Source organism: Amphibalanus amphitrite, unplaced genomic scaffold (assembly GCF_019059575.1).
Source record: "Amphibalanus amphitrite isolate SeventyFive unplaced genomic scaffold, NRLGWU_Aamphi_draft 000170F_arrow, whole genome shotgun sequence".
NCBI classification, from domain to species: domain Eukaryota; kingdom Metazoa; phylum Arthropoda; class Thecostraca; order Balanomorpha; family Balanidae; genus Amphibalanus; species Amphibalanus amphitrite.
The window spans coordinates 820,265-839,442 of record NW_024881665.1 but is presented as its reverse complement, the minus strand read 5'-3'; the positions used below and the strand labels follow the sequence as shown (position 1 = coordinate 839,442).

At 48.0% G+C, this 19,178-nt stretch overlaps 1 protein-coding gene across 10 annotated transcripts in view; it reads left to right on the top strand.

Annotated features, from left to right (window-relative positions):
* The window catches only part of LOC122383711 (alpha-2-macroglobulin-like), a 148,532-nt gene that overhangs the window by 40,557 nt on the left and 88,797 nt on the right, over nucleotides 1–19,178 (top strand). For 5 of the 10 annotated variants that reach the window (XM_043370428.1, XM_043370430.1, XM_043370432.1 and 2 more), the window contains exons 13-15: nucleotides 13,892–14,116; nucleotides 14,521–14,664; nucleotides 16,778–16,810. In XM_043370428.1, the coding sequence (XP_043226363.1) occupies nucleotides 13,892–14,116; nucleotides 14,521–14,664; nucleotides 16,778–16,810 (402 nt within the window). The remainder of the gene's footprint in view (nucleotides 1–13,891; nucleotides 14,117–14,520; nucleotides 14,665–16,777; nucleotides 16,811–19,178) is intronic. The other 5 variants (XM_043370435.1, XM_043370431.1, XM_043370433.1 and 2 more) reach the window with 1 other exon arrangement.

Sequence of the window (19,178 nt, the reverse complement as noted above, 5' to 3'; positions counted from 1 at the left end):
CACAACATCGAAAAAATGCTTTAATTCGGAGATATGGAATTTCAAACTTGAAGTTTTCGGATTCTAAGGGGCTAATGCATCGGAATGCCCCCTTAGAATTGGTGACGTCAGCGGAGATCTAACGATTTTGAAATCTTACACTAAAACCATCGTTAATACGTGGTGGTATACGCTGCTTTGCGCGCAACGTCTGCCGCACTTCGAGGCTGCCAAATTATGGCTTCCAAATAAGTCGCTAGGAACAGCGGAGATCCCAAAAAGTATACAAAAGTAAAAGCCTAATATCTTGAAAACCAGTGAATATTTTTCGGTGAAATTTGGTAGATATTCCTTTTTGATCTTTCCGAACCAAAGGACATCACTTTCCTGTATGTTTGATGCAGTCTTGCAATGCAATCCAGCCATCCAAGAAACTTTGCGCGAGACGTTTTCTTGGATGGTTTTCTTGGATAGCTTGATTTCATCGAGGGCTTCTGTTTTAAAGAAAATTTGTAAGCTTTGCTGAACTGTTAAGTGATTAGATCTGCCAGTATTTCAGTATCTAACGTGTAGTTATTGTTACAGTATTTTATTTATGCATATTTCGGCCTTTTTAAGCAGATAACGAAGGATATTAAGAAACATACAGGAAATAATATCTTGGACTCTACCGCGACGAAATATTTCTATCTCGAGTTTTCAAAGAATTTCATGCACTCGGCCAAGGCCTCGTGCATGAAATCCTTCGAAAACTCTCGATAGAAATATTTCGTTTTCGCGGTATCGTCCAAGAATGTATATTCATGTCAATCGATGAACTTTTTTGAAGGTGGGAGGGTCCCTTTAACACTTATAGTTATAGTTTTAAAGATACGGATGATCAATCTTTTTTTCCAGAAACTAAGTGCACACCCGTTACTTACGCTCGTCAATTATCAGTGTTAGACAGACAGGTGCTTGACATGCCTCCACCCTTGGCGCAAACGGCGGATATACAGGGTGATTTTTTTTTAACTGTTAAAAAGTAAACGTCAATGGTGGTCCCTAAATCGAAAAATCGCGTGCAAAAAAGCAGTGCACGTGACAAATAAATCTGGGACATTTTGCATGGTGTCATCATTTGTCCCTTTTAACCGACGGCCTCGGCCCCAATGGAGCCTGAAAATGTCCCACCAATCGGGCACGCATGGTCCACTGCCGTTCAGTTAGGAACGACACAAAACGATGATTTTGAAGCATTGAGGCAGTTCGAAGCATACGATGATCAAGGAGATACCTCAGAAAGACGTTAACCCTCGCACGACCAGGCCATTTCTCATAACACGAACGACCAGGGGGGGGGGGGTGTTACGACCCCCCCCCTGGCGTTTCGAAACGGAAGGTCGTAGAGCTTAGCGGAAAAAACCAACGGATTGCTCTCAACGAGATCTCGCGATTGGTGGTATATTTTTTGGTCCTAGGTCAACATTTGACCTACTTTTGACCGGTCAAAGGTCAATTTTTCGGAAAAATAGACTTTTTTCAACTTTCGGCGGCGATTGCGGCAAAACGGTGGGAAATATCGACTTGAAACCTTCACTATCGTGTTCCTTGATCAATTCTCTATCGTTTGGTATGTATTTCGTTTCCCTAGCTCTAAAAATGGCGCGTTGGGAGCGCCGGAAGTCGGCAAGGTCACAGTCGGCGGCAGAAATTCGAAAAATCAAAATTTAAATTTTTGAAATCTGATTGTATTTTTGGATTTGGGAGGTCCATTTGCTCCCTATAGAAGCTAATATTGCTGCATATTCCCATTGAGGTGACAAGAATTAGCAAAATAGTGGTTCGGGCGCTTTTCAAAAATAGTACCGGACGCTGTTCCTCTTGTGACGTCATAGCTCCGTGACCTGACCTGACCCGGTCAAATTTCTTATACCATATGATAGCCAATACTTGCCCCAACATGCATGGGAAGTTTCATCACGATCCATCAACCGATGTCCGTACCACCGGCAGGAAACCTCGGGCGTTGGCACTCAGTTTGTGAAAATCCGGCCGGAGGCTGTACCTCTTATGACGTCATAACTCCGTGACCTGACATGACCCGATCAATTTTTTCGGCAAAAGATGCGCAAAGGTTGCCCCAGAGGGTATGGAAAATTTCAGCCCGCTACGACAAGCCGTTTAGCGTGCACTTCGAAAAAACCTCAGGGGGGGGGTTGATACAACCCCCCCCCCCCTAGGCGTTCTAGGGTTAAATAACGCACGAACAAGCTTGTAGTCATAAATAACCTTCAAACGGTCCATCTGGCGTATGTGCAGCCTCTGAAGAATCAGTCTTCAGGGAGAAAGAAAAACAGCGAATCAGACACCACCAGGGCCGCCAGTATCAAAATCCCCGACCTGCCATCCCTAGACTTCTAGTTTTTGGACCCAGCTATGGCAGATGTACCAAGGAAACAGTGGAAATATCTGGCAGAGCTGAAAATGGGCGATAGGAGCCTTTTCAGTCCGCCTAATGAGTATGGGAGTCCATGGTGCTGTTCAACACGTGCTCAGGCGGGCTGATTCGTGTCGGTGAGATAGGGGGTAACTTCAAGCACAAGTAAAATACACGATGGACGTTCCTTCACATCGTGTCTGCATGAAATCAAAATGTCCCAGAATGCTCGTCATCCTGGTATATAATTTTGCAACATATATTTGCATTTTAACGCCACTAGACCTCATTACTTTTTAACAAGTAAAAAAAAATCACCCTGTACATAGGTATGGAAGACCTCGTTGAACATCGCTGAGCGTTGTGAAGGACTTAATCCCATAGGCGTAGGAACAGGGGGGGGGCAGGTGGGCAAGTGCCCACCCACTTTTCGAGGTGGGGGGGGGCAACCATGTGTTTTGGCCCACCCACTTTTTACTCGAGGCCCCTCGTCTCGATTTGAGAGGACGTCGTCACCTTCCAGAATAAACAAACTCGGTAAAAATAAGTTCCACGAATCCCCATCCACGGACCCCAAGGGGCCGTGATGGATCCAAGGAGGCCCTCTGTTCATACTTGTCAGTCGAAGCCCCTGAGACTGATGGCCTGAGAGGCCCTAGTGGATCTGAGGAGGCCCCAATATCCACACTGGTCTGGGGAGGCCCCTGACACTGGCGGTCTGGGAGGCCCCTGTATCCACACTAGTCAGAGGTCTGAGACTGGTGGTCTGGGAGGCCCCCTACCCTCACTAGTCAGAGGAGGCCCCTCTGTCCTCAATAGTCTGAAGAGGCCCCTGTGACTGATGGTCTGGGAGGCCTATCCATCTACACTGTAGTCAGAGGCCCCTGAGACTGATGACCTGAGAGGCCTTTACAATCACACCAGACAGAAGAGGCCCATGAGACTGATGGACTGAGAGGCCCTTCTATTCATACTGGCCACCGGAGACCCCCAAAACTTTCGGTCTGGGAGGTCCCTCAATCCGGCACCAGTCAGAAGAGTCCCCTGAGACTGATGGCCTGGGAAGCCCTTATATTCACACTAGGCAGAGGAGGCCCCTGAGACTGATGGTATGAGAGGCCCTCATATTCACACCAGTCAGAAGAGGCCCCCGAGGCTGATGGCTGTGAGGCCCTTCTGTTCATATAACTGGCCACTGGAGGCCCCTGAAACCGGTGGTCTGGGAGGGCCCTCTATCCACACGTCAGAAGAGGCCCCTGAGACCGATGGTCTGAGAGGCTCTTATATTCATACTGGCCACAAGAGGCCCCTGAGACTGATAGTCAGAGAGGTCCACTCCTAATGAATCTGAGGGGCCCTCTATCCACATTTACACTTTTCTAGGGAGGCCCCCGAGACTGATGGTCTGAGAGGCCCTTTTATTTATACTGTCCACAGGAGCCCCCTGAGATTAATGGTCTGAGAGGCTCTTCTATTTATACTAACCAGAGGAGGCCCCTAGGATTGATGGTTTAACAGGCCCTTCTATTTATACTAGCCAGAGGAGGCCCATGAGACTGATGGTCTGAGAGGCCCTTCTATTCAAACTAGGCAGATGAGGCCCCTGAGAATGATAGTCCGAAGAGCCATGCGGCGGCAACTGGCCGTGGCCATATTTCGGCTCGGTAGGGCCCCACAGAGCTCATGAGAGCACCTCAAGGGCTCCTAAGTAGACACGCTTATACCCATAAGGGTGCCACGCCGGCTTCTGAAGGCTCCTTGTAGGCATCTAAGGGCCCTTTCCGGCCTCTAACGGCTCCACCCGCCTGTGATGGCTCCACACCAGTGTTTATGATTGCCACACAGCGGCGCCTTTGAGGGTCATACTAGTGTCTCTTAGGGCCATATATCGGTGGCTCTGGGGGCCCCACACCGGCGCCTCTGTGGGCCACCACACCTGTGCATCTCAATGCTCTATAGGTACATCTGAAGGACCCACACCGACACCTCTGAGGGCCCCACACCAGTATCTCCGAGCTCTGAAGGCCCCACACCGGTGACTCTCTAGGACTCACCGGCTCCTGAGAGCACCATGTTTATGTCTTACGGCTCCCCACAAGGCCACTGAAGGCACCACACAAGCTCTCACTTAGCTCTGATGTCCATGTACCGGCCTCTGAGGGATTTAAGCCAGCGCATTCATAGCTCCACACCAGCAATTGTAAGGGCCAGGCACGTACCCAGGATTTCGCCCAGGAGGGGGCCACCTGCTTTCGAAGGGGCCCCCCAGGTCACCCGGGGGCCCCCGGGACTCGGGAGTCATGCAGAACCTTTCGATGGTGGTGGGGGGGGGGGGGGGCATAGAGGGTCCGGTCTCTCCTGCAGATGACGTAGGTGAGAAAACGCTACGTGTGTGGGAAAACGCAATTCAGTTCTTTACAACCTAATGTAGCATTTGGTTGTGATTTCTCGCGTTCAACTTCATCAAAGTCAATTAACCCTCGCCCATGTAGGGGGGGGGTTGGTGCAACCCCCCCCCCCTGAGGTTTTTCGGAAATAGTGCAAAAACGGCGGCGCGCAGCGCCGCCAAATTTTGGGTACCTTATGGGGCAAACCTTGCGCATCTTTTGATAAAAAAAAATTGACCGGGTCATGTCAGGTCACGGAGTTATGACGTCACAAAGGGAACAGCCTCCGGCCGGATTTTCACAAACTGAGTGCCAACGCCCGAGGTTTCCTGCCGGTGGTACGGACATCGGTTGATGGATCGTCATGAAACTTCGCATGCATGTTGGGGCAAGTATTGGCTATCATATGGTATAAGAAACTTGACCGGGTCAGGTCAGGTCACGGAGCTATGACGTCACAAGAGGAACAGCGTCCGGTACTATTTTTTAAAAGCGCCCGAACCACTATTTTGCTAATTCTTGTCACCTCGATGGGAATATGCAGCAATATTAGCTTCTATAGGGAGCAAATGGACCTCCCAAATCCAAAAATACAATCAGATTTCAAAAATTTAAATTTTGATTTTTCGAATTTCTGCCGCCGACTGTGACCTTGCCGACTTCCGGCGCTCCCAACGCGCCATTTTTAGAGCTAGGGAAACGAAATACATACCAAACGATAGAGAATTGACCAAGGAACACGATGGTGAAGGTTTCAAGTCGATATCTCCCACCGTTTTGCCGCAATCGCCGCGGAAAGTTGAAAAAGTCTATTTTTCCGAAAAATTTGACCTTTGACCGGTCAAAAGTAGGTCAAATGTTGACCTAGGACCAAAAAATATACCACCAATCGCGAGATCTCGTTGAGAGCAATCCGTTGGTCTTTTCCGCTAAGCTCTACGACGCTCCGTTTTCAAACGCCAAGGGGGGGTCGCACCAACCCCCCCCCCCCCCCCCTGCATGGGCGAAGGTGGCAGATCGCCGTTTACGGGCGAGGGTTAACCCTCGCCGGCCGAGGGGGGGGCGGGTGCCGCCCCCCCATAGGGTTTTTTCGCGATAGCTCCGAACACGCTGGAGATAGAGAGCTGAAACTTGGCATACCTGACCTTTGATCCAAGCCGCATCTTTTGACACCAACCGCATTTTTAGGTCAGGTCAGGTCACTGACCTATGACGTCATAAGTGAACCTCTGCACGGTCTTCAGATGTCGCAACTTCGCAACGCCCTCACTGCCAGAGGAGATGTCACAGGGAAATGAAACTTGCAGGATCTAGTATCCATTATGAGTCCCACAACTTGTATATCTCGGATTTTTCCTAAAGGTCATATGAGGTCAGGTCATTTTCGTGACCTCACCATTATAAGTCAATGGGGAAAAATTCAAACTGCTATTCTGGCGCCGGGAACGATCTCCAACTATCTCAAGCACACAGAATCGTGATTTTATGCACTCCTTGCAAGGTTAGATGCGTCACTTTTGCAATGTTGACCTTGCGTGACGTCATTTATGACGTCATCAAGGTCATATTAGTTTTTCGTCAATAACTCTTGATCAAATTGAGCTAGCGAGTCGGGAAAGCCACCACTGGACTCAGGAAGACCTGCCGAATCGAATGATATGCGACATGACCTCTTTCGACCAACTTCGTGACCTGGGGGTGCTGACCTGACCTTGACCTGAGGTCAACACCCCAAGTTGACCTGACCCGGACAAAAAGTATATCATTCGACGCGCCTGAGCGAGACGAACACGATGCTGCCAAAATCGGCGCTCTGCGGCCGTTTTTTGCGAAGTTATTCACCAAAAACTGAACCGTACCTTGGGGCACTTGACCTGACCTCAGAGGTCACCGGTTGACCTAGGACCTTAAAATCGGGTACCAATCTCTGCGTCTCGTAACGGCGCACACGCTCGTTTTTTCCGCGACGCGCTAGCTCCACCAGGGGCGAAACGGCGAGGGGGGGGTCGTACCCGCCCCCCCCCCCCCTCGGCCGGCGCGTATGTAGAAAACCAATAGGTCCGGCGAGGGTTAAAACGGTCTCTGTAACGGTCTAAGCCTTGAGAAAATGTGGAAAATTGGAAAGTAAAAATATTTTTGCTTGAGGAGTGTGCATGAAACGCACGGCATTTTATGAGCGAGCGCCTCAATTACCGAACATTCTCCAGTTCCGGATGATAGGTATATAACATAATAGTGTGGAATAAATGTCTCGTTATCGGAATTCCACTATCTGGCAAGTGGCAACTAGCCCTATGTAAACGCGGCTATTATATGTTTCACTAGGAATCGAGCGCAATTGTACTTTTAGCCAGAAAATAAATGATTGGGTAATTCTGGCACACCCTGTATTAATTGGAGGAATAGGACTTAGGAGGAAATGCGATTGCAAATCGACCCACATCCCTGTGTTAGCCAATGACGCCTTTGGGGCCAAGGTTGAGGGATATTCAGTTTAGCCTTTTTGTTTTTCTGTGATATCTCCGGCACCGTGAAAGATATTGGCTCCTTCAGATGAGTGCCTACTCCAGTCTCTACTTATATCCAGTAGCCAATAGCCACTCAGATGATTTGGGATCAATCAGGTGATAAGCGTTCTTTCAGACGACCAGGGGCCCCCAGGCGACCAAGGGAGCCCGGACGACCAAGCCCCCTAGGCGACCAGGTGGCCCGGGAGACCAGGGGCCCCCCAGTCGACCAGGGGTTCCCAGGCGACCAGGTCCCCCAGATGACTAGGGGCCCCAGGCGACCAGGGCCCTCCAGGCGACCAAGGGCTAATGAGGCCCCCAAAGCGATCAGGGGCCCCAGGCGACCAGGGGGCCCCATGAGACCAGGACCCCGGCTACCAGGGGCCCCCAGGCGACCAGGGGCCCTCTAGGTGACCAGCGGGTCCTCAGGAAATTAGGGGCCCCCAGGCGACCAGGGGCCCAAGGCGACCAGGGGCCCCAGGCGACTAGGGGCGACCGGGGGCCCCAGGCAACCAGGGGCCCCCATGCAACCAGGCCCCCCGGCTTCCAGGGGCCCCCTGGGCGACTAGGGACCCCCAGGCGATCAGGGGCCTCATGCGACCAGAGGCCCCCCATGCGACTAGGGCCCCCTAGGCGACTAGGGGCCACAGACTATCAGGGGCCCATACGACCAGGCCCCCGGCTATCAGGGCCCCCTAGGCGACTAGGGGCCACAGGCTATCAGGGGCCCCCATGAGACCAGGCCCCCGGCTACCAGAGGCCCCCTAGGCGACCAGGGGCCCAGGAAACTAGGGGCCCTTGGATGACTGCATGGGACCCTCGGGTAACCAGGGCACATAAATGAAACTTAAATATCAATTTTTCTTCCGAGTAAAAGACGTTTTATCCAGTGTTTAAAAAAATATCCTGGGGCCTGAGGGGCCCCCTGAGCGCCTTCGGCGCTCAGGGGGGGCCATGGCCCCCGTGGCCCCCCCCCTTGGGTACGTCACTGGTAAGGGCTTCACACTGAAGCATCTGAGGGTTCCACACCGGTGTCTCTAAGGGCTACATATCGGCATCTCTGAGGGCCCCATACCGGCGTCTCCGAGGGTCCACATCTGGCGGGCACCCATCAGCGACTGAAGGTCCCACACTGTCGACTCCGAGAGCCCCATCTGCGTCTGGGAGCACCATGCCGTCTCTAAGAATCACAGCGGCTCCTCCGTACGAAAGATGGGCGTCCGCATGCCAAAAGGGAGCGGTTCTGAGACAGTAGGGCACCTACGATGTTGATCAAGACAGCCCATATTCAGCCCAGATTCAGCCCGGATTCAGCCCAGATTCGGGACACCTCTGATCAAGCTGAAACTCGCACACAATGTAGGCCATGACATGCCCAATCCACAGTCCAAGTCATTCGGTGGCACTCCCAGCCGTTTGACCTACAGAGGTCAGCAAAGGTCACGTGGCCCAAATTTGCACAGCAGATTGTGGCCCACGCAGTAGAGCTAGAGCGCTAAAAATGGCACCAATCGACTCGCCAGCATCTAATCTTACTTCTACAATACTCATTTGACCTCTCAAGGTCATGCCATGACCTAAGGTCATTTGTGGGCCATGTCGAAAATACACTTGCACAGCAGTTTTCGAGTAGATGGATTGACCGAATTCCAAATCAAAGCACATCATTGGGTAGCCCATAGGCCGTAGTAATTTTCCTAAAAAACCGCTTTTCGATATGTGACCCCGTTTGACGTCGGCAGGTCAAAATGTGCAAATAAACGACCCTCAATACGTCGCAGCCCGGATTCAGCCCAGATTCGGGACACCTCCGATCAAGCTGAAACTCGCACACAATGTAGGCCATGACATGCCCAATCCACAGTCCAAGTCATTTGGTGGCACTCCCAGCCGTTTGACCTACAGAGGTCAGCAAAGGTCACGTGGCCCAAATTTGCACAGCAGATTGTGGCCCACCCAGTAGAGCTAGAGCGCTAAAAATGGCACCAATCGACTCGCCAGCATCTAATCTTACTTTCCCAACACTCATTTGACCTCTCAAGGTCATGCGATGACCTAAGGTCATTTGTGGGCTATGTCGAAAATACACTTGCACAGCAGTTTTCGAGTAGATGGTTTGACCGAATTCCAAATCAAAGCATATCATCGGGTAGCCCATAGGCCATAGTAACTTCCCTTAAAAACCGCTTTTCGATATGTGACCCCGTTTGACCTCGGCAGGTCAAAATGTGCAAATAAACGACACTCAATACGTCGCAGCCCGGATTCAGCCCAGATTCGGGACACCTCCGATCAAGCTGAAACTCGCACACAATGTAGGCCATGACAAGCCCAATCCACAGTCCAAGTCATTCGGTGGCACTCCCAGCCGTTTGACCTACAGAGTTCAGCAAAGGTCACGTGGCCCAAATTTGCACAGCAGATTGTGGCCCACCCAGTAGAGCTAGAGCGCTAAAAAGGGCACCAATCGACTCGCCAGCATCTAATCTTACTTTCCCAACACTCATTTGACCTCTCAAGGTCATGCGATGACCTAAGGTCATTTGTGGGCTATGTCGGTCAATATGTCGGTAATTCGGTCAATCCATCTACTCGAAAACTGCTGTGCAAATGTATTTTCGACATAGCCCACAAATGACCTTAGGTCATCGCATGACCCTGAGAGGTCAAATGAGTGCTGGGAAAGTAAGATTAGATGCTGGCGAGTCGATTGGTGCCATTTTTAGCGCTCTAGCTCTACTGGGTGGGCCACAATCTGCTGTGCAAATTTGGGCCACGTGACCTTTGCTGACCTCTGTAGGTCAAATGGCTCGGAGTGCCACCGAATGACTTGGACTGTGGATTGGGCATGTCATGGCCTACATTGTGTGCGAGTTTCAGCTTGATCGGAGGTGTCCCGAATCTGGGCTGAATCCGGGCTGCGACGTATTGAGTGTCGTTTATCTGCACATTTTGACCTGCCGAGGTCAAACGGGGTCACATATCGAAAAGCGGTTTTCAAGGAAAGTTACTACGGCCTATGGGCTACCCGATGATGTGCTTTGATTTGGAATTCGGTCAATCCATCTACTCGAAAACTGCTGTGCAAGTGTATTTTCGACATAGCCCACAAATGACCTTAGGTCATCACATGACATTGAGAGGTCAAATGAGTGTTGGGAAAGTAAGATTAGATGCTGGCGAGTCGATTGGTGCCATTTTTTAGCGCTCTAGCTCTACTGGGTGGGCCACAATCTGCTGTGCAAATTTGGGCCACGTGACCTTTGCTGACCTCTGTAGGTCAAACAGCTGGGAGTGACACCAAATGACTTGGACTGTGGATTGGGCATGTCATGGCCTACATTGTGTGCGATTTTCAGCTTGATCGGAGGTGTCCCGAATCTGGGCTGAATCCGGGCTGCGACGTATTGAGTGTCGTTTATTTGCACATTTTGACCTGCCGAGGTCAAACGGGGTCACATATCGAAAAGCGGTTATTAAGGAAAGTTACTACGGCCTATGGGCTACCCGATGATGTGCTTTGATTTGGAATTCGGTCAATCCATCTACTCGAAAACTGCTGTGCAAGTGTATTTTCGACATAGCCCACAAATGACCTTAGGTCATCACATGACCTTGAGAGGTCAAATGAGTGCTGGGAAAGTAAGATTAGATGCTGGCGAGTCGATTGGTGCCATTTTTAGCGCTCTAGCTCTACTGGGTGGGCCACAATCTGCTGTGCAAATTTGGGCCACGTGACCTTTGCTGACCTCTGTAGGTCAAACGACTGGGAGTGCCACCGGATGACTTGGACTGTGGATTGGGCATGTCATGGCCTACATTGTGTGCGAGTTTCAGCTTGATCGGAGGTGTCCCTAATCTGGGCTGAATCCGGGCTGAATCTGGGCTGAATATGGGCTGTCTTGACGGACATGGCACCTACGTGCAATAGAGGGGCGCCTATGATGCCCATAGGGGCGCCTCAATGCGAAAGAGGGGCGCCTGTGAGGCCTACACAGGCCCATGTCACTCCACTTTTGATGACATCATAAGGGGGCCTCAGGACAATAATGGCGCGCTGCGCCACAATCGCTTCAAAGCTACTTGCCAACAGTTGCCATTTTTGAAAATATTATTTTGAAATAAAGTTACAAGTAATAAAAATATTGTAATAAGGTTGTTGATTAAATCGATACCATATCTAAAAACTTAATAAAAAATAATTTATTCATAGTAAAAATATAAGCTCGATGCGTTTTTACGTTGCTTTCCTGCAACTGCAGAGGATTTTTAAATCGTCTATATCTTCAAAACCAGCCATTTCTTAGCATATTGCTGCTCTTTTTTATCGCTAGAAAATTAGTTGCACTTTCCAATGACATCAACGGTTGAGCCATATGTGTAGAGTGTCACCAATAAGCTTCAAATGAAGTTAGTCATGTTTACGTTGTAAAGGAATGGAGCACCCCTTGCGAGCATCAGGGGTGACGTCACTCAGGATCTGTCTCTGATTGGTCGGCGGGGGAGTGACTGTACCTTCTATAGATGGCCTCGGGCCTACATATATGGGCGTCCACATGCAATAGGGGTCTGGATTGCAATTGATCAATGCCATGGGGGTGCATTCATAACAAACAGGGGAGCCGGCATGGCAAAGAGAGGCGCCTTCAGGCTTCAAGTGTCCATAAAAGAGAGACGCCTATGATAAGCGCACATTGTATGCGACTGTGGGACATATAGGGATGTCTCTGATGACTATACATAGGGCGCTTATATGCCAAAGAGGGCGCCTATGAAGCTAATGGGGGCACCTGGGAAACGAGGAAGACATTTGTGTAAGGGTTTTCAGGGGTCATGCGCCGTTTTCGGCAAATAGTTTCTAAAAAAAAAAAAATCTGAGGGGGAATAAGTTTTAACCCTCGCATGTGTGCGGCGTTTGCCAGCTTCTAATGTGTGGGGGGGGGGTCGGTTGGACCCCCCCCCCCTTGCCGTTTGGCCCCTGATCAAGCTAGAGCTTCGCGGAAAAAACGAGCGTGTTGCCCGTGACGAGAGGAAGCCGATGATACCCAATTTTAAGGTCCTAGGTCATTGGTTGACCTTCCAGGTCAGGTCAATGACCCAAAGTCGGGAAAATCGGGACCTGTTAGAAAGTCGTAAAGTGTGGCTGCTAAGGGGTTTTTCGGGGTGCTGATCACGAATATCGTGTTAGTTTTGATCACAGATGATGTCTTGAAGCATTTAGACCAGGTCGGGTCAGGTCAGGTCAGGTCAACCAGTAGGCGTTGTGACGGGTATTCGTAGTACGTGTCAACCGCCTCTGACAGCTTCGTAACATGTTACGAAGTCACCAAAACTACTTCGTAAATGTTCAAATGGTTGCTAAATTCGAATTCAGCTCCAAAAACTAGCCTAGAAACATGTAAAACTCGAAAAAGTGACCCGAGGTCACCCGAGGTCACCAAAGGTCAATGACCTGACCTGACCTTCAGGTGACATTGACACACACGGGAGTAACATCAAATCACATGTTTGAACGTTTGAAACCACGAAAAGCTTGCAAACACGCGGCTAGTGCGAGCCGACATACGCGAAATCGCGATTCCGGCCAAACATGGTCTCGGAAAAGAGGTCACAGGTCAAAGGTCATTTGGGTCAGGGTCATGAAATTTTCAGGGTAGGTGTAAAATTGATCAATGCGAGGGTACTGAAAGTTTCGTCGCGATCGGCCGCTTTTTACGCGAGTTATTCGCGAAAAACCATGGGGGGGGGTCCATCCGACCCCCCCCCTACACATGCGAGGGTTAAAAATGGTGCGGACTTTCCGCTCTGTTCGCTTAAGCGGTTACGCCCCTGGGTACATCTGCTCGATCTCAGAAGCTAGATTTGGAGGTCATACCTACTTGAAAGCAGCCAGCAGGACGAGGCAAAAGTTGGAGGCCCCTGAAAATAGGAGGCCCCCTGGAAAAGGAGGCCCCTTGACAGAGTGGCCCACCCACTTTTCATGACGTTCCTACGCCCGTGCCTAATCCTGCAGAGGGGGGCGTGCCCACTGCGGGATCGACGGGAATAAGAGCGCAGAAGACCTGGCGAAACAAGCGGCGGTCCTGCCGGAAAGGTTATCTTATGATTGTTGCGTCGTGAGGCGTCGGATGTGATGCGTGTTGATGAAAAGAGCCCGTGAAAGACGTCGGTGAAATCCTTCGCAATTTTAGGTACGCCGTTCCCATAATAAGGAACGCTGGGCGCTGGCAGCGCCAGTGTACGACGGTGTTCCCAAATTTGGGCACGCGGCGCGGGCGGTAGACTGCTTTAGAAATGGGGAAACGATTTGAAACTACGCTGGGCTTGACAATATCAAAACTATTTCCCAACAATATTGAGACAAATATCAGGCGGCTCACAATCGTTATATATTTTTTGGACGTCATTTAACGGTTCTTCTTCTTGTTTTAAATAATGCCTACATAGCGTTCCCATATTTGGGTTTTTCGTTCCCAAATATGGGAACGAAAATGCGTTCCCAAAAATAGGCACCGGTCCCCGCCCTTTGTCAGCAGGTCTGACCCGGTCCCCGCCGGCTGTCCGCAGACCTGACCCGCTCCCCTGCCGGCTGCCCACAGGTCTGGTGACGCTCGCCGTTCCTGTGACACCCGCCATGTCCACCGGGTTCAAGCTGCTCGTGTTCGCGGCCGTTGACGGCGAGGTGATCGCGGACAGCGCCCAGTACAAGGCCGTCCCGTGTCTGGAGAACACGGTGCGCGTCAGCTGGACTCCGGACCGTGTTCAGCCCCGGCGGAACACCCGGCTGACCGTCTCCGCCGCCCCCGGCTCGCTCTGTGGAATCGGTACGTTATGTGCGAGCCAGTGAGACGCATTGCTTTGGTGTGTCGCTGTGCACAGGACTCAGAACGCCAGATGTTTGCATGGGTATCAGAAGTATCTAGAGTAACATGATGTGTGAACACTGAATATGTTGGAGCGTTAGGCTTCTTTTCAGGAAAAATATTGGTTTATTGACAATTCTTTTGGTAGCCATCAGTTAAGGACAGGTATTCTAGTTATTTTAATTCAACGCACGCTTTCGGTTCTCAGACTTTGTTATTTTCGCTTCTTTATTAGTTATCTGTTATTTATTGTTTTCGCATATAATTTCTTCTGTTTTTTATTGTTTCATTTATTGTTTAGCTAGAAACGAAAACGATACACATTATATAATTAAACAGCGCTATTGTTTACACTTTTATTGCAGATGTAGTGGACAAGTCTGTTCACCTTCTAGGAACCGAAAATAGAATCACTCTGAGCAGTTTCTTTGATCGGCTGAAGAAACTAAATCTTGGCAGGCATGACGGCCCGTCCCAGAAAGACGACCAGGCCTACTGTTCAAGCAAGCGTAAGTTAATAGTGTTTGATATATACATATATATTTATTTACATATATTTATATATATTTATTTATTAGGGTGGTCCACGGTCCACATTTACACGGTAAAAAATAAGATTTATCGGGTTCGCTAGATTTATCGGGCCGGGTCGGAATTCTTGTCGATACCATAGCACAAGCTTCTGTGCAAAATTCATTAAGATCAGATGATTTTTCCCGTCCCGCAAAGCGGTAAAAGTTTCCGTTATGCGTACCAGCCTTTAGTATAGGGCGAATATTTGTCATTCAACATTGCCTAGTCCCGACAGCGGCTATCTACAAAAGAGCTTACCTGCTCAACGCACCAACCCTCTCTAGCCTTCTCAATGATAGATATAGTCTTCCTATCAGCCACAGGCATGAACGATAATCCACAGTTCCTGTTGCAGTTCCTGTTCTCAGTGCCAGGAGCAAAGCCCTATATGCCAGGAGGTGCGATATGCATTACGCTAGTTACGGTTTTGCCTGCGTCTGGGACGGCCGCTGAAGCTGCAAGAGGCACACGCTCAATCACCGGAATGTGGCTTATCGGCAGCCAGAAGCAACAGAGTCATGGGTCTCATCATGAGATCGATGCAAACCGGTCACAAGGTCAAAACATTTACCTGGAAGCCCATTTTAACAGCATTTTATGGTAACGTTAGAGCAATTCTCGAGTATTGTTGTGTTATTTGGGGAGGTGCCGCAAAAACGTACCTGGACAGAATCGAAAGGGTGCAACAACGTTTCTTATATTGGCTATATTGTTATACTCGATGTCAAGACTCATCATCAGCTATCGATTACAGTGACTTGCTGCGATTATTTGGCGTCGCATGTCTAGAGAATAGGCGTCGACAATATGACATTATGTTTGTTGCCAAATTGTACAAATAAAAATTGTGTATAAAAATCATACTGATTGTGCAGCACTTTTAGCCCATTTCCCTCTACTTATCGCGCCAAGGGCAACGAGAAACACCGAACAAGCACGTGGTGTCTTTCATGTTCCATTTGCGAGAGTAGAGGCGGTGCAGAGGTCACTTTTTGTTAGAGTTCTATCGTTTGTTAATAAGTTTTTGTTTCAGTGTACTGATGCTGATGTATTCCATGACTCATTAAGGGAACTTAGGGCCGATGTGTCAACATATATAAAAGAATTGTAAAATTCTTTCGTAGTTGCAGTGTTTTTGTCCCATTGTTTGTGTGTAACATTTGACTGATTTGAGTGCTTGGACATTAAATGGGCCCACGTATGCCTGTTGTCCTTACCCCAAATAACTGAATAAATAAAATAAATAAAAAGTTATTGCACAAAAACTAATTGGGGTAAAAACGCACACTCCGCGGATTTCGCCCCCTGTAGACCAAAATGGTACCTCCATCCAGACGATTATATATATATATATATATATATATATATATATATATATATATATATATATATATATATATATATATATATGCTTTTCTTGATATGTTAAATGCTAAATTAAAGGTTTCCAATGACCAGTCTTCTCAATATCCTATAGGAAGAGCGCCATTTTACGTTTATATAAGTACGACTTTTGGTGTGTTTTAGTTCAGTAAAACGTCTACGCTCTACATATAAAAATTGCGTCGAGGTATCTAGCCATGGACAAATTGGACATGTGCCATGACTATTGGCTAGATACCTCGACGCAATTGCTGTAGAGTGTACGCGAAATGGCATATGTAGATACATACCTTGAGATTGAGAAGCATCCTTGTCAACCCTTGTCGGGGTGTTTTTACGTCAGGTAAAGAGGCCGTCAGGTCACCAGAGGCCGTCAAAGGTCAAATGTTGTCTTATTCGCAAAAAAAAACCTGAGGGGGCATGAAAACGCCTCCCCCTCCATTACGGCGCGGGTTAACTAGTTATGTGAGTCGGGTTTATTTTGTACGACATATGATTATCATTGCTGTGCATCTCGCTAGGTTTTCAATAGACATTTATTTCACTTTAGCAAATAGAGACTTTGTTCAATATCTTTTAACGAAATAATCAACCATAATCTTTCAGGACTATAGCTACAACTATGTTTCAGCTGCGACATTGACGCCTGGCATTTTTTGTTTTTAGATGGTCAACTCTCAGAAGATCATGAGCTGATTGGTAAGTGATGATGATAAAACTGGTTTTTAATGCCCCGGCCGCACCCTCACCCCCACCCCATCTCAGGTGCACTCAGCGCCTTCTTCATTAATACTAGGCTAGACTGGCTAAAAATTCAAACGGCATCATTTTTTCCTTTTTAAGGACGCATCAGTTTGAAGTAGCTACCCGCGTGCAGATTATCCCGCGCCCCGCTGGGGGGGGGGGGCAGAATCTGCACCCCTCCCGTTTTTTGACAATAACTTCTGAACGCGTTACGCCAGCGACGTCAAACTTTCAGTACCTTATCATACATCAATTTGACACGTTCCCTGATAATTTGAGCGAAGTCCGTCGGATTTTTTTTTTTTTAGAAATTACCGTTTTATTTACGTCATGTTCGCCATTTTCGCCTCAAAAACGGCAAAATTTCAAACGCCGCTAACACCTTCATTTTTAAAGGAATCAAGACGTAACAAAAAAAAGGTTATACGTGATTCTACTTTGTCTATCAAATAGCTATCTCGTTTTTTTTTTGAAAATTTTGGATTTTGGCCCAAATTTTTTTCTTAAAAAACTGACCTTTTTGGGAAAATAATTATAAAAATCCAAAATTTGAGTGTATCGAAAAAAAAACTGAATATATGTCAGAGGAGTGGTCTATGTGCACATATAAACCCATTTTAGAAGAATAGGTTCAAAAATCTGGGGGTTATTCAAAATTTTATGACGTCACAACAGACAAAAATTTTGAAAAAATGATTTTTTGAAGTTCTAGACCTCGTACGGAAACAGAAATAGCGCCATTCGATTCGCCGTGAAAAACTGCATCAGATAGACACCTTTTTAGGCCTTAACAACCAACTTCAAAATTTGACATCACTTGACCTGACCTTGACCTGACCTCGACCTGAAATTCATCCAGAGGTGGTCCATATCACTTATTGAGTTTGCCTTTGAATTCTATGAGTAAAATGACCCATGAAACATGTGTCGCACATGCCCTTTTCTATAATTTGTTTTTGGTGACCTGACCTGACCTGACCTTGACCTTGACCTTTGAATGACATTTTATGCAACGAATATTGTCTTGGTAGTCTAAGAACACGTTTTGGGCAATCAGTCTCAGTCCATTCTTCGGCAACTACGGTGCAAGGCCAATGCTGTAGAAACTTGCATTTTGTACCCTTGACCTGACCTTGACCTAACCTCTGACCTACTTAAGCAACAAAATTTGGGCTCTTAAGATCCGCCTTGTTGAGAGCTTTCGATTGCCGTTTTCCCCATCTTTCTACGACCATCGGTTCGGAAGTTAGACAGGGGGCAGAATCTGCCCCCCCCCCCCCCAGCAGGGCGCGTATGGCTGAATAGCCCAGCAGGGCGCGGGTTAACCTGGGCCGTCATGAGTATCAAAACTGAATCACTTTAATGAAATTGGATATGTCGTGAACGTTGTTTAAAATGTTTTTTTTTTCACCTTTCCGAATTCGATTTTTGCGTATTTTGCTTATTTTCTTCTGGGTGATGAAATCTTATAATTTGGAAAGTCCGACAGAACACTTTGTTGATTCTTCCAACTCGACAGGGTATGTCCGAAACAATTTCAATAAAATGCTGTGGGAATCGAAATGGTGGCGATAGCTGCTTCACTTTTAGAAGATGTAGGGGAAGCCGGGGGAAGCCCGGCATAGTAAGCTCTTTTTCATTTTTATTACATACCATACGAGCTGTATAAAATGTTGATATCCTGTTAGATAGCTAAGTTCATTGATCGTGTCTTCAAAAAATTCCGTTTCGTGGAATAAGTATAAGTTTGAGAAAATCGAGTTTTAAAAAAGTGTTGATTTTTCTGGGGTAAGCCCGGCATAGGGGTAACGCCGGCCACCTCCCCAGCGCTTTACAACGAGTTGATGAAACCATTATGTGTCTTCCAAATATTAACGGAAAGTGAAACATTAAGGTACTGATTAGCTCTGGACATATCAGAGTTTATGTCACTACTGGTATTTTAGCTAGCGTCTACCACATATACAGTACAGAGGCCTCTTGCACCAAACTACCTAGCTAGGTAAAATTGAAAAACCGGTTTCAGAATAAGCTAATCTAATGGTGGTAAATTTGTTTGCAATAGCCCAATACATAATCCTACATGTGCTTGCTCAATTTTGCACGCAAATTGTTACATTTGAGACTTGGACTGGGTGTACGATGCAAAATAATCCAAGCATTGGTGCAAGAGGATTTTGGTGCAAGAGGCCTCAGGTCGATGAAAATCGTGATGCAAAATTGACAAAAAATGTGTATTTCAAAATTCCTTAAAATTTATTTTTCTTTTTACCTTAACCCTCGCCCATGTAGGGGGGGGTTGGTGCAACCCCCCCCCCCCCTG